The sequence below is a fragment of the Azolla caroliniana genome, unplaced genomic scaffold (genome assembly GCF_043228905.1).
Source record: "Azolla caroliniana isolate FFs.n. ecotype wild unplaced genomic scaffold, voAzoCaro1.0.p SCAF_7, whole genome shotgun sequence".
Lineage (NCBI taxonomy): Eukaryota > Viridiplantae > Streptophyta > Polypodiopsida > Salviniales > Salviniaceae > Azolla > Azolla caroliniana.
Genome location: NW_028230442.1, coordinates 5,265,637 through 5,287,687, shown reverse-complemented (window position 1 = coordinate 5,287,687; position 22,051 = coordinate 5,265,637). Strand labels below are relative to the sequence as shown.

General features: G+C 39.2%; 2 protein-coding genes across 13 annotated transcripts in view; both read left to right on the top strand.

Moving 5' to 3' along the window:
• Positions 1 to 21,659, top strand: part of LOC147861663 (uncharacterized) — a 44,373-nt gene extending 22,714 nt beyond the window's left edge. For 8 of the 12 annotated variants that reach the window (XM_087322456.1, XM_087322452.1, XM_087322453.1 and 5 more), the window contains 12 exons: positions 35 to 358; positions 3,190 to 3,507; positions 4,575 to 4,883; positions 5,667 to 5,945; positions 6,190 to 6,314; positions 17,134 to 17,354; positions 17,549 to 17,788; positions 18,615 to 18,841; positions 19,600 to 19,835; positions 20,097 to 20,235; positions 20,333 to 20,481; positions 21,190 to 21,659. In XM_087322456.1, coding sequence (XP_087178582.1) covers positions 35 to 358; positions 3,190 to 3,507; positions 4,575 to 4,883; positions 5,667 to 5,945; positions 6,190 to 6,314; positions 17,134 to 17,354; positions 17,549 to 17,788; positions 18,615 to 18,841; positions 19,600 to 19,835; positions 20,097 to 20,235; positions 20,333 to 20,481; positions 21,190 to 21,441 — 2,819 coding nt within the window. In that variant the 3' untranslated portion in view covers positions 21,442 to 21,659. Of the gene's footprint in view, positions 1 to 34; positions 359 to 3,189; positions 3,508 to 4,574; positions 4,884 to 5,666; positions 5,946 to 6,189; positions 6,315 to 17,133; positions 17,355 to 17,548; positions 17,789 to 18,614; positions 18,842 to 19,599; positions 19,836 to 20,096; positions 20,236 to 20,332; positions 20,482 to 21,189 lie in introns of those variants that run through there. The other 4 variants (XM_087322449.1, XM_087322450.1, XM_087322454.1 and 1 more) reach the window with 4 other exon arrangements.
• LOC147861664 (uncharacterized) lies at positions 12,246 to 14,150 on the top strand. Its single transcript, XM_087322977.1, has 2 exons — positions 12,246 to 12,984; positions 13,064 to 14,150. Exons 1-2 carry the CDS (start codon positions 12,479 to 12,481, stop codon positions 13,086 to 13,088), a joined length of 531 nt encoding a protein of 176 aa, XP_087179103.1. The 5' UTR covers positions 12,246 to 12,478; the 3' UTR covers positions 13,089 to 14,150.
• Positions 21,660 to 22,051: the final 392 nt, after the last annotated feature.

The following is a 22,051-nucleotide window of genomic DNA, read 5'->3' as shown; positions in this document are numbered from 1 at the left end:
GGAAGTCTGTTGCTATTGTTGAAACTGTACGCAGGCTGGATCCAAGCAAGGTTCTGCACAGCAACTTTCAAGCCCTCAAACATAGTTATTGCAGGAGAGATAATATATGTGTATGTCATGGCACAAGATCCACAAGGTAATAGTGTATCATACACAACCCAAGCAGTGAACTTCTCAGTTACGCCATTACCAGTTGGGATTGCTCTCCCTAAATCTGTGAATACCGAAATTTATAATGCAAGTCAAGGACTATATTTTGCTAACTTCAGCATCAAAACAACTGGCACTTACAAGGTGGAAATCACTGCTTATGGATCTCACATCAATGGAAGTTTCTACGTTATCGAGGTTGTACCTGGTATAGCTCTTATCAATAGCTCACATTTTTTGCTAGTGCATAGGAATATTATTATCAACCAGGTCCACAGACACGAGCGTTCACAACTGATATTAAATGAATATATGTAGCACATGCATTGTGCAGATATTCTTGAATTATATGATCAGATGATAGGTTGTGAAATGTCAAAACACATGAAAGTACGTTTAGTGTTACTTAGATTGAGATGTCTTTTCTAACTCCTTGTCAGCCAACAACCAGTCTCATAGACCATGAGGAGATCAGCTATAGGTAATCCCTCAACCATCCCATCAAGTAAGTGGAATAAGGTGATGTCTAAGAGAAAAGCAGTGAGCATTGGTCTAATGTATTTGATGAAATTCCTTGGCAATCTTCGCCTTTCTCCATAATAAAGAGTTTCAGGGTATCAAACCTATTCACAGTCATTGAACCAATGAAGATGGGCATTATGGTAGATTTTCTCATGCTCAGTATGTTAATGCCAGTTATTTGTATTATCCAGCCTCCAAGAGGCATAATAAATAGTCATGGGATTATCCTGATAGGAGGCTCAATGAAAAACCAACCTGTATTACGTGGTTGCGGTATAATTATGACAGGTAACTATACACAAAAGGATCCTCGTCCAGAAGGGAGATGAAGGCCCTGGCTGGACGCTGTCCTCCTATTTTCCTAAAAGAGTATATACGAGGTCACAAAGAATCCTCTCCAGAACAGTCAATGCCCATTCATTCGTTTCCATATGCAGTCATGAAACAGACTTAAATTCCTTGAAGTCTCTCCTGCTTCCCTCATAGAGTATGAACAAGGACTCTGCCACATTTGTGTAGAGTGTAGAGTTTGGTTATCTTCAATATAGAGTCTTATGGTCCTTGGAGGCTCTCCTGTTTCCCTCAGAGACTGAATAATGACTCAGTCACATCTGTCTACCATCTCTTTATGGTTAATAATTCACATTTGGATGTCCATGAATGGGATATGATATCTTTACCTATGTTCTGCCACCTTAGCGTGCAATTGGCACACTTACTCTGGGGGGAAGTCTAGTGTTGCGAAAATGCTCGCGTGCATGTGCCACTTGAGCGGGACCACCGGGGTCTCGGACTGAGGAGGACGTTCGCGAAGTTAAAAGACAATGATGTGGATATTTGAGTTGAGGAGGACAATGTCCACTTGAGAGAAAATTATTAATTTGAAAAAAGATAAATGAGAGTATTGTATTGATGGTGGTGGTGATGGTGATATCACATATTGAGCCCCCCCCTTACACAAGACTTACAAGGGTTTTTATAGGTCTATCCATGGTTCTAACATGCACAAAACCATGGGCTTGAACCCATGATTTTTGGGCACACGGTTTTTCTTGTGGCATGCACAAAACCATGGGCTTGGAACATGGTTTTGTGCAGACGGTTTTGTACGGTTGTTTCCTATGCCTTTTGAATATGAAAAGAAATACAAAACATTTAAAATACTTGGTAGTACTTGGAGGTGCAAGGTTCAGATCTTGCTTGCACCCCTCTATATGCACTCGAATGCCACTAGACCCTAGGCTAATTTTCATATTTATAATTGTTTGTGTAATGTGCGTGGAACCACACACTATTTCACAATTTCTCCCATTGGACACACAACATCACGACAGCGTGTCTGCCTACTGGATTTCTTGCCATAGGCTGGCTGTCTAGTGATCATTCATATGTAATGTGGCATTCATGTGCTCTGGATTCTGGAGGTTCATATACTCATGTAGATGAATTTGAGTGCTGTAATCCATATACCCTTGGCGTGTGCAGGATGATAATGCCAAGTACAAACTATGTACTCCCTCAATGGTCTGAATGCCCTACAACATTTAAAGCCTCACATGCAGATGTAGTTGAGCTTTGGCTCTGAGCGTGAGGATTTTTTGTCCTGGTGGAAAAGTAACGATCAACCTTCAGTTTCCAAGCTAAAATTTTATTTATTGATATTTTTTGCAATTATGACACCCCAGTTTCCAGTGTTTTTATTTATTTAGCTCACTTTCTGCAATTACCTGAAACCTACCTAGAAGATACATGCCTAAATAAAGTTGCACACCTGTGTACTATTACATAACAATTTGAAAGCTTTGTATCGTTTTTTATAATTGTTGGTATGCTGAAACATAACAGTTTGAGTCATGTGGCAAAAGTATAAATGCACCACTTCCATTCCAATTTAGTTTGGATTGCCTGCCCCATTTGAACATGACCAAACTGGAAAAAATAGAGTGATCGGAACTGACATTATCAAATTGGATGTATGTTCGAGATATTTCGAAAACAAAAATTACAATCTATTTGATTTGAGAATGTTATACTTGATAGTTAACATGATTCCTTGGTTTATTGTTCTCAAGATTTAATCTCTTGTTTGTCTTATAGGCTATTATGGCCTCTTAGAAGACGTTAATATATCTTTCTTTCTTCTTTATCCTCTTACCATCCCTTGCTTTCCTCCAAGTTTTCTCTTCATTCTGTATTGGGCCCCCATCCCCTCTCCTTGATGACCACGGCGAGGGCTCCATCAGAAGGATGAACTTTTGAATGAGGCTCTCTAGGTGAATTTGATTGTTTGAAAACTCATTCATTTGTTTATTATCATAGTTGGTGCCATAATAACATTATTTATCTTGCATTGTGTTGATTGGTATATGTGAAACAAGATATAGTGAACAAGAAAGATATAAAGAAACAAGTGATGTCTTGAACAATTGAAAAATGGTGTGTACAGTGATCAAGAAAGATTCTGTTTTTACTTTTTGTAAAGTAATATGGATTTGTGGATTTGTGGAAGACATGCAGGTCCAATTTCTCCACAACATTGTATAATAAACACTTCAGATTTAAGTAACGTTAAGGTAGGAGGTGCAATAAGTATCGAAGTTGAAGCTAGAGACAAGCTGGGAAATACAGTAAATGGTACAGACTTGGGAATACAAGATGCCCATTTTATGGTTGATGTCATTGGATCAAAAATAGAAGTTTTCAATCTATCCTACATTGGAAATGGCATATACGGTGTTAATCTGTCTCAGAACACAGTAGGAAACTATAATTTTTCTATAAAATACGGTGGACAATCTATCATGACAAAGTCAATGGTGATCAATGTGCTACCAAGTAAGCATTGGTTTATATAATAATAATAATATTCAGGAAAGCGATCACAGTCCTTACTAATCTAATAAGATTGTATGAGAAATCTAGAATATATGCTTTCCAATACTGTCTTTGAAGAATAATATATTTTTTGCATGAAAATATTGTAAGATGATGCTAATTTTAGAATTAAAATCCGTGTTAATGAAAATTTGAAGTTTCTTTTGTTTTCCATGTAATTTCAACTGCTGCCAGATGATCATGGAACATGATACGAATTAGATGAACTGATTTATTTTAGGTGGTTCTTTGCTTTTATGTGATTTTTGACCTTATTACATGGAGGGTAAACATGATGCTCCCCCTAGATTATCTACATGTTTGTCACTCTTTTAATGTATTGACATGTCTATAATATAATAATATGATTGTACATTTCTGTGCAGTTGTTAGATATAATCAATGATCAGCCCCAAGTTGTAAATCTATCCCCATATGTGCTCTTAGAGTGCACGTTCTGTGATAGCGCCCCAAATGAGGAGCGGCTAGTGTGCAACTTGACCATATGGGTCGATAAGGTGTTAATCTAGGAAACCGTAGATGTGGTAGGACACAATGGATTTAGGAAAGAGTGAAATAGGTAATAGGAAAGAGTGAAATAGGCTAATCAAATCAACTAGAATATTTTGTGGGCAAGTTACGATGTACTTAGTCTTGAAGTATGTGTCATTGACTTCAAGATAAGTACTATCTAGCACTAGCCTGTATCTAGGGACTTGGGTCATATTAAATGTCAAGTCAGTTGACAAAAAAGGAATATCTCCACTACTATTAACTGACTTGCACATTTAATGTTATACTCAGACCAAACATAGAATATAATCCACTTTCTTACGCAATGGTTGGATTGATCATCAGTCCCCATCTAAGCTCTAAAGTGTGAGTGCATGGGTGAACTACCATTGTTAGCTACTCTCATATGTAATAGAAGTTTTGTTTTCATATACCTATCTAATCGATTCTCAATATTTCTAACAAATGTATGCTTTGAATATTTTTTAAGGTTGAGATTGTTTAAATTCTGGCAGATGATGTAGATCCATTGAAATGCACGTATACCATCAGTACAAGTGACAGGGTACTAATTGGAACTTCTGGAGTTTTTACCATTCAAGCTAAAGATTCTTTTGGAAATAATCGAACTTCTGGTGGAGAGGGGTTTGCTGTTGACTTGATAAACACAAAGGCTTCTTTTATATATTCAGGGGTCCCGTTTGATGGGGATAATGGAAAATATTTGTTTCCTTTCCGGTTGGAAACAGATGGAACTTACAATATAAACATAACATATAAAGGCATCAACATTTTTGGCCAAAATCAATTTGTTGTTTTGAAAGGTATAATGATGCACATTGTGAATCGGAACTTGTTTTGTTCTGTTTTCTTGTTATATTATCATTTGGCTCCTTATAATGTAATCTCGCATATTTAAAACAAAGGTTAGAGGCTGGGAACTTCGTATTTCCTTAAATGATTAGAGTTTTCTGTGTTGCTTGTACGAAGTTTTCAACAATCTTATGACACTAGGTGCCTTGAGGAGAAAGGAAGGAAGACAAAAATATCATGTTAATTCCCTAAGAGTATCCACAACATTTGCAAACTCTGTCTAGAATAGTACTGTTCTCTTTGAGAGGTCGAAGCTCCTCAATGAAAAAGACAGCTGCTTAGAGCCAGCTACCCTTTTGATTGAGTGTCTCCTATGTGAAAATTGAGCTCTATACCTCTCTACCTTGGGAATACAATGTGCGAAACAGGTAAACAACATTTCTGATTTCCAACGTCTCCTACCCCATTTATTATAATTTCTCTGAATCTTGCCCTGTGTTTGTTTTTCCTGAAATTATGCCATCAAATCTCAGCAAACATGATTTCCATAACCTAATGGTGGTAAACCTCACTACACTGCCAATTTTAGGGCCTCCTGTGATGCCTATTATTTCCCACATTTTTGTTGGTTCTAAAGTGCTTTTACTCTGGTCCAGGTTTCATGCTAGTTGTGTATTTTGTGTAATTTGCACATTTAAATAATGTGATATCCTTGGAAAAGAAGAGAGAAACAAAATGCTACATGAACTTCTTAAATTTTCTTGCATATAAAATGTTTACTATTTTTTTAATAGGTAGTACTGAAGCGGTCTCAATCAGCCATGTGATACCTACGCTTCTACCTGCAAAAGAACATACAACAATAACTTTATATGGGGAAAATCTGATGCAAATAATATCTTTCTCTTGTAATTTTGGTGACATTGAGACACGTTTAGGAAGCTTCAATACATCACAAGAGACGCTAAAATGTGAGACTCCATATATCGATGTTGCCACTGATGTTCGGCTGGCTGTTCAACTTATCCTGTATCAAGGGAAGTCAACCTTCAACTTTGATCTTTCCTTTTATGGTAAGTGGTATGCATTATTTGCAGTCCCGATCTGTTTTTGGATTTTTATTGATGACAGAACCTAGTTGGGGTCTTTCATAAAACATTGATGAATGTGGAAGAAAACTTTATCTCCGTGTAAATGCACCTCGTCTCTATAATCTGGTGCTTTCTTTTTGTTGATACTCTCATTCTATTATCAGCTTGCTCTGTTAGTGTACACCCATTATGGAAACTCTTACCTAAATTGTATTATGGTTGGCAGTTTCGAATAAACCGATTGCCATGAAGGATGAAGTTTGGTCTTGGATTAACAAGTTTGTCTCATTCAATCCTTTATTAAACGATTATGTTTCATATGGCTCGCCGAAGTTAGGAGGAGTATGCAAGGTATCCTCTTGTACTCTACCCCTAGAACGTGACTAAGGGGGTTTTGATTAAGCTCTTCTTATTTAGGTTCTTTCCTCATAAAGAAATTGATGGAATGAACAAAGTATATAACCCAACCTAGAACATTTGTATGTTAAAAGATACATGATCGAATAGTAAATGAAAGTTTTGTTATTATGATCTTAGAAGCTGGCATAGAAAGTAAAGCACATTATATAGCTTTAACACTTATTGCAGAAACGCAACATACTGAACATCTACTTGCTGCAAAACCTCTGCAAAGGCACATAGAATGAAAATATGTTGACTGTATTAAAGAGATTTACCGCCCTACCAGAAGATAAGGGGTGAGGCAGGCTCGAGGGCAAGCAGAATTGGCAGATGGGAGGCATTGATGTGGTGAAGGATAGGGAGTAAGGCAGAAGAACTTTGTTGAGCTCATTTTGGCCAGTGCCTGGAGGGTGACAGAGAGTTATATCTCCAATCAAATTTTGATTTCTGTTAGTCAGTGTGGGTATTATGTTGTACAAATTGGTACCAGCTCATGTCATATGACCGTTTCAGGAAATGTCATTTTAGCACTGTGATATGTGCCAGATGCCCCTTCTATCTCCTGTCCATTATATCCGCCTTGTTCCAATTGTCCGCCTCAGTTGGATTGCCTGAGTTTAATTTTCTTTCATTATGCAAGGTATAGGAATCATAATGTGTTGGTTATAGTTGCTTGTGGTAGAATAAAAGTTGTTGGTTGTGTTCAGAGGGGTCATTATCTATCAATCAACCTCTGTGGTAATTAATCACGGGATAATATGGACTCAGACTCAGCCGACTAGCAAACAGGAATGAAAAACAACAAGGCAAGAAAAACAATGCACAGAGATTTAATGTGGAAACCCTAATCGGAAAAAACCACGGGACCCCACTGTCTCCAGAACAAAATCACTATCAAAGTGTGTACAAAATATATTCTCAGCTTTCCTAGCCGACTAGGGAAAGGGCAGTTCCGTCAAGGCCACAACCTTGAACAGGCCTTTGTCTCAGCAGACAGATTAACACCACTGTCCACACTCCTTTTTCACTGTATCGTTCTCACTCTCACTCTCACACTTATTCTATTCAGTTCTACTCTATTATGTATCTCTGTCTCACTGATTCACACGCCTAGGGTTATACATACATGTGTGTGTGTGTGTGTGTGTGTGTGTGTGTGTGTGTGTGTGTGTATGTATTTACATTTTTGTCCTTAGCCAGATAGCCAACTCTTAGCTGGCCCTCAACTAGATAGTCGGTTCTCAATCCTTTATCTGGCTCTCAGGCCGGCACATATACTCGGCCGGCTCTTAGCCGAATCGATCTCTAGTCGAATCGGCTCTTCTCCCATAAGGAGGGACAACATTTCATAATAAACTCCCCCTTCACTCTTGTATGGGAGAGTCGACCATGCCTATTTGATCCATAGACAAAACTTTCGTCAGCATATTTGATCCATTATCATTTGTATGGATCTTTACAAGGGTAAATTCCTTTTCTTCTATTCTCTCTCGTTACCAATGATATCTCCTCTGGATATGTTTTGTTCGAGAGTGGGAGGTAGCATTCTTAGCAAGGTGGATCACACTTTCTCGTAACCAATGATATCTCCTCTGGATATGTTTTGTTCGAGAGTGGTAGGTAGCATTCTTAGCAAGGTGGATCACACTTTGATCATCACAGTGAAGTAGGAACTGATCTTGCCTCAATCCTAACTCACTCATGAAATCTCTCATCCATATTAGTTCCATATTGGCTTCTACAGCCGCCATGTACTCAACTTCTATGGTTGACAAAGCCATAGACTTTTGCAACCTAGATTTTGCCATGATACGGTCCCCCCTACATAGGTCACCCAGATGTAGATCGGCTGGAATCAGCATCAGTCGTCATATCAAAGTCTGTACACCCTTCAAGCACAGGTTTCCCTAAGCCGTATCTGAGGCAAACACTCAAGGTGCCTCTCAGGTATCTGAGTACCCACGTTATTGTAGCCCAATGTTCCTTTCCGGGATTGCTCATGTACTTTCTTATAGTTCCAACAGCGTATGCAATGTCTGGCCTGGTACACACCATAGCATACATCGGGCTTCCCACATTTGAGACATATGGTATCTTCCTCGTCTCAGCTTTATCCTTTTTGGTCTTTATACATTGATTGCATTCAGCTTACAATTGTTGGCAATGTCGAGCTGATTGGCTTGGCATTCTGCATGTTGAATCTTTGGGGCACCTTTGTCATGTACTTTTCCTATGACAGCCATAACATGTTCTTTGTCTTGTCTCGAACTATGTGCATCCCCAATATCTGCTTTGCTGGACCTAAATCTTTCATTGCAAAGGACTTACTCAAAGCCTTTTCCAAACTTGCAATCTTCTTTACATCCTATTCGTCAACAAGCATGTCGTCAGCATATAATAGGAGAATCATAAAATCTCTTCTATCATATCTCTTCACAAAAACACAATGGCCGGCTTGTGTTTTGTGGAATCCATGATCTACCTTGAAGGATTCGAACTTTTATATCATTGCCGGGGAGCTTGCTTCAGCCCATACAAGCTCTTTCTCAACCGGCATACCAGGTTTTCTTTTCCTTCTGCTCTCTTTCTCTTATTCGGTCTTATAGGCCATTTTGGCCTCTAAAAAAACATTAATATATCTTTCTTTCTTTCTTTCTTTCTTTCTGTAGGGTTTATGCTTTGCGTTTAGGGTTTTGGCTCTGTCTGTCTTTTCTGAAATGTCTGTCCTCTGTGTTTTCTGCAATGCCTGATCTTGTGCGTTCTCTTCCTAATCTGATTTCCTGTATCTTCTGCCAACTCTGTTCCTGTATTCTTTCTGCCCCGTAGTAACTTCCATTCTTTTTGCCCTCAACACACCATGGAGTCCGAAGGGACAAACACTGAAAAGATGGATCTTAACACGCATGACGAGGGTCTAGATCTATTGAAGACCACAAGAAGTTATCATAGACGAAAAGGACGGGACCTGAATAGTGTCAGAAGGGCGCATAAGGAACCTAGAACGCAAGCCCCATCCGACATTCCATTCGATGTCGAAAATGGGAAACATGATCTTTTACGCCATTTGATTGCGCAAGAGATCAACCGTATTAGAGAAGATATCGAAATAGCACTAAAGGAAGAAATGAAAAAGGAGATAGAGAAACAGAAATAAGAATTGTACGCCTCTATCAAGGCTGAGTTATTAGAAGAGATGCGGAAAGACATTATAAGCCATGTGGAGAAATCACACTTAGAGCTCAAGGATGACATGACACAATACCTTAAGGATGAAATATCCTCAAGTAAGGTTGAGTTAGGAGCTATAAAAGTGGATTTCGAAAAAGGACAAGAAGCAGTGGAAAGATGCATCTCTACAGTGAAAGCCAATGTCACGAAGGAAATGCAAACATGGGCAAACATCGCCAAAGATGCCAAAGCTCAAGCCGAGCACGCCCAAAACAAAATTAAAGCAAATGCTCCTTGGATAGAGGTAGTAAAAAAGCAAAAAGGAACATCCATGGATAGGATGGCAATGATGAATGCTACTTTAGAAGAAGAAGCAAAGAGGAAAGCTCGTGCATTGCATGTACGAGTGGTTGGTTGGGCCGAAAAGGGAAGTCCACAAGAAGATGCCAAGAATCTCGCAACCAAGATTGGAGCATCGGATATTCCATTTTCTTCGGCGTGGAGAGTGGGAAGAGATGAGTCTAGAGCTAAAGCCCTTATCATCCGCTTCATGGATATTGACAAGAAAAAAGCTTTCCTCTCTAAACGAAAGGCACTCAAGGGTGAAAAGATATACTTAGATGACGATCTCACTCCAGCCCAAGTGGCACACCGCAAAGAAAACATGCCACGAGTGCTTGATGCAAGAAAGGAAGGTAAATGGGCCGTATATAGAGACGGCAAGGTCATTATTACAGAGAAGAGAACCGCATGACGATATATGGCCTATGAGACCCTACGCATGACCATATAGAATTGCAACGGCTCTCTACGGACAGATGTCGGATATTTTGAAGATACATTGAAAAACACAGATATTGCTATGTATATAGAGACTCACCAATGTATGGCTAGCAAACTCCCCGAGGTCCAAGGATACAGATAGGAGTCAATATGTCGCCCCCAACCTCGGACACAAGGAAGCACTAGAGGTTCGGGAGGAGTGGCTATGCTATACAAAGAGGAGCTCCATGGTAGAGTGCATGTTGTACATAAGGATGTGGATGCACGCTACATGTGGATATGCATAAAAAGAGGGGATCTTAGGGAGCTATATATTGCAATTTGCTACTTTCCACCTGCCTATTCAAGGTTTGCACCTCTAGGTGAATCACCATATCTACCACTATATGATGATATCATAAGATTTGCTACTATGGGGGATATAATACTATTAGGAGATTTTAATGCACGAACCAAGGATGAACAAACAACTATATTTAACACTGACGAGGCTGTCTATGGAGAAGTTATGGTGGAAGAGGTTGGTCTAAAGAGAAAAGCTCAAGATATGAGTGCTATAACTGAATATGGAAAACACTTTCTAGCCTTGGGAAGCGCGCATGGACTTGTGATATATAATGGCTTGTCACAATGGCCTGGATCAGATGCTTTGACATGTTGGAACCCAAAAGGGGGCTCAAGCACAGTCGATTATCTAATGGGATCTCCATCTCTTATACCTGAAATAAAAGTGTTCACTATATCGGGAAGACCTATTGGCTTGGCAGCTGATCATGCATATCTACGCTTTGAGGTAAAGGATGGATGCACAATGTATATGCTAAGGAGAGTGGGCTGGCTAGGTATCTATTCACTCGCGAGACAATTGATGTCTATAGTTGTGGTGTATACAATGGCATGCTAGATTTGGATCCTTTTGCACCCCTTGAAGAACTTACCCAAGGTTTATCCAAATCATTGCATAAAGCAGCCACAAAAGCCTTCCCTCACACAACGGCTAACCCCCCCAAACTCAGTAGAGTAATACAAAATAGTTGGTATGATGATGAATGTCGTGATACAAGGAGATGCTTGCAACGTGATATAACTTATACATACAACCAAGCGAGAGCAACCTTCCAACGCCTCGTAAGGAGGAAGAAGAGATTGTATTTGGCTAAATTTGAAGATCATTTGTATCGCTTGTTTCTAGGACGAGAGAGTAAAAGAGCATGGAAAATGTTTAATGAGAGGCAACCCACCACACAACTGACCTCACCTCAGGTGTGGCACGAATATGCAAAGGTCCTAGATGATACCCCGGGGCAACCTCCTCTTCCCCACCCGAATGCCTCACGCCCACATGAATCAACCTTCTTTACACCACAAAATGTAAGAAATGCCATTGATAGGCTACAATTCGGGAAGGCCCAAGATCATGATGGCTTGGTGGGTGAACACTTTATCTATGCCCGTGACACCTTGCTCCCATTGCTAGCACGCATCTTTAATAGAGCCATGTGCGAAGGTTTTCCTACTAGATGGACTCAGCATACCATTGTGCCAATCCTTAAGAGTGGAGACCCCATGATGCCAAGCAACTATAGGACAATCATGATTGGCCATTACTTGGCTAAACTATATGGCTCGATTCTGGAATCAGAATTGAGTATATGGGCAGAGCAAAATGGCTGCCGTTCAATTGGACAGGCAGGCTTTCGGAAGGGTTTCACAACTTTGGATCACATATTCACCCTCCGGGCCCTTATTGAGGAGGGCAGAGCCCACAATAAGAGGATTTATTGCTGCTTTGTGGATTTTCGAAAAGCCTTTGACACTGTGCCACGTGCTCGGCTTATGCAGTGGCTAGAGGCCATTGGTGTTCCTATAGATATGCAATGGGGTATCTATGCACTCCTAAGGGATTGTCAGAGGCGGTGGCCAGCACAATTGGCGTGAAGCAAGGATGCCCACTATCCCCCACACTCTTCGGTCTCTATATAGATGAGGTATCACAGTACATAGAGAGATTTGGTGGTTCCGGAGCACACCTAGCAGGTATAGCTATACAGATATTACTATATGCTGATGATATTGTGCTGATCTCTGACTCTCCGGAGGGACTACAAAGACATCTAAATGCCTTAAAACTATTTTGTACGGACAAAGGTTTGTCAATCAACATGAATAAAACTAAAGTGATGGTGTTTAACACCACCCAAGCATGGGTAACAAGATCAGAACCAGAATTCTTCTTGGGAGAGGAAAAGGTGGAATACACACGCTCCTACACATACCTAGGAATAACATTTACAGGACCTAGGTTCTCCTTACAAGAGGCCGCTTGTGCCCGACTTTCTTGTGGATATGCAGCCCTGGGTGCTCTCGAAAGACAATGTGCACATTTGCAGTTCCAAGAGCCACGGACTAAGCTGTGGTTATTTGATACACTTGTCACACCAACTCTTCTCTATGGAGTAGAGACATGGGAACCGAGTCTTAACAAGGCAAATCATTGGAAAGATTTAGAGAGACCTTTAGTGTCAATGATTGCTCGCATGATAAGGAGCAAAGCATCGGTGCCCCACGATATAATCCGGGCAGAGATGGGAGCAGCACCTATAATAACCGAGGCATTGTTCCGATCAGTGACATTTATCCAACGTCTTTGGGAGCTCCCTAAACGAAGGTACCCAAGGTTGGCAATTATGTCATCAAGACAATTGGCTGAAAATGGAGACACTCACTGTTGGTATGCTGAAATGCAGCAATGGTTCGAGTCACATGGCATGAGTATAAATGCACTACCCCCGTTCCAATATAGCTTGGATTGTCCCCATCTCAATATGACCAAAGTGGAAAAGAATAGAGTGATCCAAACTGATATTATTAACTTAGAAAACAAGATAACATGGATCAGCCCCAAAATAGCACTTGGTACAAAGATGGCCCACTATAAGACACACTTCTTACATACATCGGAGGATGGATTTGTCATAAGGCCACCTTATATGGACATACATGTATCCTATGCGCTGCGTAGTGTGATAGGGTAGCTGCGAACCTCATCACATCAGCTACAGATTGAGGTGGGCAGATATACACGACTACCTCTAGAAGAGAGAATTTGCCAATTGTGTCATCAAGGAGTGGAATCTGAAGAACACTATGTTTGTCATTGTGGTGTCTTTTATGAAATCAAAGGGAGATACCATTGCCTCTTTAAACAAGGCTTTGGCCCACTACGCAAGGTAATGGAATATGAGGACCAAAGATGCCTAGGACTTTTCTTGCTCGAGCTCAAGAGACATCGGGAAAAGTTGTTGAAGAATACAGCCACACAAGCTCATCCACAAAGAACAATCACAACTTTCTTTAGCTCCATCACTCCTAATGCTAGAAGTCAACCCCAGGATACAGAAATGGGATCCAGACCAGGATATAACAAAGGGGTTACGATTGATCGGGCAATGGCAATTTGCCGTGCACGTAGGCCCCAGCGCCATGGACCACGACCTCGACACCCTTGTCATCGACAAATAAAAGCCATTATCTCCCGCCATCGTAGGTGCTTCCCTCGCTTCGGAGACATTTCCATTCTGGATTGACCTATGATAGAGATCTTTCGGAGACAAAAGCTACAATACACCTAACTTGAGAATCTCGCATGTGCCAAAAACCAGATTCTCTCGTCTCTTTTCTTTTCATCTTATTTACTTTTATATTTACTGTGTAATATTTACTTTATTTTGATTTGTTCTCAAAGACGAGAAAACATTTAAGATGTAATCTCTTACTCGGTCTTATAGGCCATTTTGGCCTCTTAAAAGACGTTAATATATCTTTCTTTCTTTCTTTCTTCAAATCCTTCAGGTTGTTGCATGTAGATCTCTTCTTCTAGATCACCATGCAAGAAAGCAATCTTGACATCCACCTACTCTATCTCCAAGTTCATGTTGGCTGCAATGTTTAGCACAGTTCTAATGGATGTCATCTTAACCACTAAAGCAAATATTGCATCGAAATCTACACCTTTTTTATGCTGGAAACCCTTCACCTCAATGCGGGCTTTGTATCTAGGTGGATTTCTGTTCTCTTTAAGTTTCAATTTGTGTACCCACTTATTTCTCTGTACCTTTTTTCCTTTCAGCAGCTCAGTCAGCTCATATGTGTGGGTCTCATGCAAGGAATCCATTTTGTCTTGCATGGCATAATACCACTCCTTTCTGTGGGCATCAATCATTGCTTTCTCAAAGCATTCCGGCTCCCCTTCATCAGTCAGCAACACATACTCTCTGGTTGGATATTGGCAAGGGGCTCTCCTCCTTAGGGGGTACCTTCTTCTATCAAAGGCTGGCTCTGGCTCAATTGCCATAGGCGGCCCTTCATCTGGATCTGATTCAGCTTCATCGGAGGCGGCCACCTCCAGTGCATCAGCCAGCTGCCTTCTGCCGGCCAGCTCAATATGTACATGAGCCGGCTCCCAATACTCATCAGCCGGCTGCCAGTTGTCGATCGGCTGGTATTCTGTTCAGCTTGTATGAGTCAATCCAGATTCGGCTGCTTCAGCTGGCTTCCATATGTCGGTCGGCTGGTGGGATGACCCTGGTCTTTGCATTTCCCAGTCAACAATGGTCTTATCCTCCATAAAGACTATGTCCCAGCTCCTGATGACCTTCTTGTGTATTAGGTCCCATAATCTATAGCCAAATTAGTCCTCACAGTACCCCAAGAATATACATGGTCGGAACTTGCTGTCCAATTTTGATCTTTGGTCCTTTGCCACATGTACATATGCTAGACATATGTACATCTTCGGTAGGACACATCTTTTCCTGTCCATGTCCTCTGTGGGACATCACCATCAAGTGGCACTGAGGGAGACTTGTTTATAATGTAAATAGCCTTCATCAACGCCTCAGCCCAATAGGTCTTTCCAAGCTTGGCATGTGACTGCATACATCGGACCTTTTCCATGATTGTTCTATTCATCCTTTCGGCCATACCATTTAGCTCAAGAGTTTTGGGTTTTGCATACTCAATTTTAATCACCTCGCATCGGCAGTACTCCTCTAGCTGCCCTCTGTACTCGCCCCCATTGTCTGTGTGGACAGCTGTCAACTTTTGTCCAGACTCCCTTTTTGCTCTTGCTTGGAATTGCTTGAAGACGGACAGCACTTGGTCAAAAGCCCACAACTTTCGGCTGTAATCATTTATAAACGTTACAAAGTATTGTGCACCAGCATGTGACTTTGCATCAACATAACATACATTTGTGTGCACCAATTCCAAAGCAACTTTCCTCCTCATCGGAGGCCTAGGGTGAAAGGCAACCCTGTTTTGCTGGTTGGCCAGGAAGACAATACATTTATCTAGATGCATATTTCTTACCTCCGGCAGGAGTTCCTTTTCAGCCAGCATCTGCATTCGCCTTTGACTCATATGGCTGAGCCTCTTGTGCCAAAACTCACCGGCTGTTTCGGTTGCTACATTTGCCTCATTCCGGCACAGTTGTGCATGCATCACGTAAGTGTATTTTGCTTTTGGGCATGAGCCACTATCAGATTACCTTTGCAGAATTTTCACATGCCCCTCTAAAAACTACCATTATATCCTTCATCGTCTAGCCATCTGGCTGATATCAGATTCAGTCTGATATCCGGAACATGGCATACATTCTGCAACCTGTAGATGTCAGCAAACACACATTACCAATTCCAACGATTTTGCAAGCATGCTTATTTCCCATCTTCACATATCCGTAGTCTCCAGCTATGTAGGATGAGCAACATTCTCTCTTGGGAGTCAGATGGAATGATGCACCTGAGTCAACTGCCCAAGTGGACTCACCATATGCAAGGTTTACACAATTCTGTTCACTAACGAACAACATGTCCTCCTCACTCACAGCAATGTCTAAGGTGTTCTTGTTGTCCAAAATCTTTTTCGGCTCAACACCCTTAGCTCCCCCTTTGTCCTTTCTATAGTGTCGGTAGTTCTTCTGGAAGTGCCCTGGTTCTTCTGGAAGAGCCTTCCTTTGGACGTCGACCTAGATCTGGACTTGTCCCTGTTTTGGGGACCTTTCTACTTGCCCCTTCCTCTACTAGAGTCACTTTCTATGATTAAGTCCTTATGGTCAAAGTTGGACTCTTTGTCCTTTCATCGAGCTTCTTCATTCAGCAAACTCGGCTTCAACATGTCTAGGGTCAGTTGTTTGCCTTGAGGTGTTGAGTTACCTAAAGTCACCACAAGTGTCTCCCAGTTGTCTGGAAGAGAGCCTAGCAACAGCAAGACTAATACCTCATCAGCTAGAGGTATTTCTAGAGAGATGGTTTTATTAATCAACCCTTGAAAGGCATTTAGGTGCTCAGCCATGCTTGAGCCATCCTGATATCTCAACCTCACTATCTTCCTAAAGACGGAAACTCTATTCAAAGTGTTGTTTGTCTCAAACATACCTCCTATCTTCTTCCACAATACATCTACTTCGGTCTCATCATTGAAGTATGTATGCGGCTACATTTAGATGCATGGATTCCCAAGTGAGGGCATCTATCTTGTCAGGTCTGTCCTTGCCATATTGCACCGGCAACCACAGATCTTTACACACTAGCATGTCCCTCATTTTAGACTTCCAAACTGAATAGTTTGGATCAGTGAACTTGAACATCCCACCAAAAGATTCGTCCATTTTTCAACCTCTCACTGATAGCAGTTTGATGGGATAATATGAACTCAGGCTATATTCATATTCAAGAAAATAAAGTATCTGGTAATGCCCTAATTCGTTCTAGTATTTGTGATGCATTGTGCTTGACCCCATAATTCTGTGAAACAGGGCCCATTTTATGGAAAAGCCGAAGTGGTTGGAAGCTCTTTGGTTTATACTCCCCAAGTAAACTTCACGGGAATTGATAACCTCATATATACTATTATGGACTTCAAGAATCAAATAGCCTATGGAGATGTTAGCATTACTGTGTTTGCATATGTTCCACAGTTTGTATCTAATCCTCAAGTGTTAATAGGATTGGAGGATCAGTCGATTCCAAGCCAGAGGTAGGCAATTCATGGTTATTATAATAGTTTTATTCTTGTAGGATGATTGTCTTATTGGAATATCATTTCATTTGCTCAATCATTTTTCAGGGGCTAGAGTTATTTTTATGGCTGATTGTGTATTTTCAAAATAATTACATTGGCAGCATCATTTTCAAATAATTACAATTAATGTATATGGATATGGATTGCAGGGGCATCAAAGGCTTGGAAATTATAAGCCCCAATATCGATGAGACCCTTGAAATTGAGGTCCAGGCCAAACATGGACACATCTACTTTGCTCCAGATTTACCACAACTATGGCAAGGTGTCCAAGTTCTTTCATTTGATAATCAAGAAGAGTCTATGTCAAACTCTTCAAAGTCATCACTCGTATTCACAGGATCTTTTACCCTTGTTAGCGCTGCTGTTCAAGCATTGCGTTATATAGGGTAAGATTTTACTTTAAATCAGATTCGATATGAGACTTTTTTGTGTTTCAGTTTTTGTAATCCTCCATGATGTTTTATGGGTATACATATTGATATTTTATTTTTTCTGAAATCACTTACACATAAGGTCTGATAGTAACCTTATTTATAGTTCACTGATAGACTGAAAATGGGAGTCTTATCATTCTGAAGCATGCGATTATCTCGCATGGTCCTGTCAAGATCTAACATTCAAAAACTTGTTCCTTTGAGTAATATTTAAATGTTGGGCAATGACCAACACAAACATTCGATTGTTGGAGGAGATTCAATGTACAATACTACATCCTCAGGATCTTTCTATGTGGTAGATTGGACGATAGTTGAGACTTCCTCTCTGAAGTAAATAGTAACCACCTCTCAAGACATTATATGTAATGACTGGCAACCATTTTCTCACAGAAATTGCCATCCTATGAGATTTTGATGAAATTTTGAAAGGGAATGCCATTATGAGCAAATATCCTTGTCCAAATTTTCTGGACGTCCATGTGTATTTTCCAACACTGTAGAGACACCATCTGCGGTATTTTAGAACTAACTTTCTAACTCATTCGGTATTTTAGAACCATCTTTCCAAATATTATGGCAGATACGTTTGTGATCACCATCATTAATTGGTATTGCAGAAACATCAACAGTTTAGACAGATTTTTAGATGATTAGAGTATATTTTAATACTACTTTTTTTCATGTGAAGACCAGGACATACTACAGTGAAGGTTACATTAAAATTTGAACCTTCTGTTCTTGGCATAAATAACCTTTTACATTATGCTATTTCTAGGGAACCACTTTTCAATGGAAATGACAACATTAGCATGCAAATGTTCAATACAAAGCAGGAAGGTTCAAAAGCAAGTATCTTAGTCCTGCTACAAGCTAAGAACAATCCACCATTCATTAACATATCATCCAATATTCTCTTCTTTAATGCAACCTATTGGAAGACACATAATGAAATTCCTATAACTAGTATAGCTGTGGGTGATCCTGATGAAAGAGATGTTCGAGGTATGCTTTTATTCATGTGTTATTTCCAAATATGGATTCCGTATGCTGTTAAGTGCAATATTAATAGATGCATATTCACATCAGGGTAATATATGAGCTCTTAGCTTAACCACATTAGTTTATTATTAATGCACCATGTATAACCATCATTATTAATTCTTTAATTCCAAATTTAATTTTAAAATAGTTTAACTTGTTAATGATCTCTTTATCACTATTTGTAGTATGCTTAAGGTTCACACCTCTTTCCTTGCTACATGTGTTCAAATTGGCCACATTCAATTTCACATATTTTTCACATTTCCTACGTATGCTTGAAACTTGTAGAGCTAACAATATACCCTCCACAATCTCAGATGGTGATGCTTAGAAATCTACCGTGTAAAAAGTTCCTCATTGTTTTGTGGGGGCTATGCACTGCTGGCAATTCTTGTCCACGTGTATTAGGTTTTCAGCATTATATACACAGGAATATTTCATTATCATATTCACAATCTTTAAATGTTTGTAGCCGAAGGATCTTATGATTTTGGTTCATTTCATTGTAATTATACTTGTTAGTTTGGACCTCATTATGGAAGTTCCTAATAATAGTAGTATCTTTTATATTTGTAATGCGTGCTTTTCCATGATTTAAGTTCACCCTTTTATTTTTTACATTTATTTAGTATTTCACTGTTTATATGTTGGCTTCCCTAATTTTATCCTTAACATTATTCAAACATGTACACCATCAAATGTACACCCCTGTTTTGCAGGAACTACAAAAGAATTACAGTTGAAAATATCAATTGAAGTCAGCTCCCAAAGTTTGAAAATCTCTCTACGTCCAACTTCTCTGAGTGAAGATTCAAATGAATGGATTAATCCAAGTGAAACTAAGCTAAGAGAGAACAAGAGAATTATAACTGGTCATAAGATTGAGTTCCAAGATACTATTCAATCATGCAATGATGCTCTGAAGTCACTTCATGTTATTATAACAAACCCAAAGGTTTGTTAGTCAATAGTAATCTCTTTTTAAGCATTTATTTGGATTCAAGCATGTAGGATAGTATTTATTGTATCAAAAACATGTTACTATGGAAGAAATAGGACCCATTGAATGTCTAGTTGCTTAGGTACCGAGACAAACAAAATAGTTTCACAAACAATTCCTTTCTCCACTCTTCTGACGTTTCAAATGTAAATAGAGAGTTTGTTGCTGTAATAAGCATGTCATTTACATTTCCTTGTAATGGATGTTTTCACATAGGGCCTAAGAACTGTATTGCTCACAATTATCGTAAATGATTTGGGGAATTTCGGATGTATGGAAGATTGCACTTCAAACAATACTAATCCTCTCCAAGATGTTGAACGTATCTTAATCAATTTCGAGTATATTCCTCCAGGTGTGTATATTCAACTAAAACCTGAATTATTCTTTAACATAAAGGATGCTTCTTGCTCAAGTATATGCAACTATTTGAAGTTTATTTTGCCTTGTAGATGTAAGGGCAAAGATTGCATCAGGTTTAACATGTCCATTAGTTTTCATGCTATATGTGACAATTTTGATTATTCGATATAGAAGAAGTCTATCATATGATTATGATGATGGAACATTATCTGAGGACGACATGTTGAAAAAGACTAGAGTAAGTACTCCTACATATGAAACTTTATTAATTAGCTACTTGGCAACAAGTAAAATCTTAACTAAAACCCACCACAAATCACTTTAAACTATTGTTGTTTTAGAGTTCATTATCACTTGTATTATTGTTGCTTGAAGAGTGCAATAGTCCCTAACATTTCTAGAATACTTTCAATGACAGTTTGCATGATAGAATCTAAATAGAACTGATCATATGACTAACTAGGATTAGGTAGATTTGGTTAGAATATGTTCCCGGTTTAGTCTAAATATCACGAAGTAAGCTACTAGATATATTAGTTCCACTTACTATATATCAACAATTGAGAGGATAACATGCGCAATTCATAAGATATGATTATTCATCGATATTGTTTGAGGCAGGATGTGTAAATATTTATCCAAACCTTATTAATAAAATACATCATCCACAATCCATAAGCCATGACCATGACACAATCTATAACCTATGCAAAACTTGTATGATGAACCATCACAGGTTCAGGGTCATTGTCTCAAAATCATAATTGAGCCTGGTGACTATCACAAGCTCAAGGCCTTCAACTCTGTTGTTGCCAAACCAAACCACATTGTATTCCTCAGAGATGACTTGAAATGTGATTAATGTGATTCATTAGATGATGACTTGGAAAATTAGCATGGTATCCAAAACAATTTCACACATGTTTCTTACACTCATTTCATGCAGGTATTCAATCCAATGTGGTCAAAAGATGATGTAAAGGAAGATTTTGATGACACTTTGGCACCCCAAAATGCAGACTTTCATATGGAAAATATATTTGAAGCACCTGTAGTATTGCAAGAGGATTCTTTGTTTGACGAAGCGGTGACACTTGACAGACACAATTCAGGGGAGTATCAATACTCAAACGAAAATAAAGGAAGCATAGTTGGGAATACAGCTAGGAAAAACATCTTCTTGATTGATGATTCATAAAAATTCAATTTATATTACTTTCCTTCTGAATATGACAAACGAAAATAAAGGAAGCATAGTTGGGAATACAGCTAGGAAAAACATCTTCTTGATCGATGATTCATAAAAATTCAATTTATATTACTTTCCTTCTGAATATGACACATTTTGGTTGTCAAAACAACCAAAGAAGTAATATAGTTCAAGCTTTATGTACTAATTGATTTTCTTAATTTTAACCATATCTCACAAGAATATGGAGAGAGTATGTTTTCTCTCTCTTTATCTTGGCTAAGTCTTCTGGGTTTTAAAGATCTATATAACAGTTCAAGCATATAAAGTACTAACTGATTTTCTCTACTTCAATTGTGTCTGATACCAACATCAAGAGTGTTGTATTTTTTGTCTCTTCATCCTTGCTAAGACTTCAATGGATTTCTTCTGTTCCAACCACATCCATTACATCCAAAACTTATCATAAATTTCATTGAATCTAGGGCTGAGAGTATTTTGAAATTCTTGTTCAGCTTATGTTTGATTAGTAGAAGCCCATTATATTGGTTGTCCCCATTTGAAATGAAACCAAAGTATTAAAGAATAGATTGATTTCAACAAATGTTATCAAATTGGA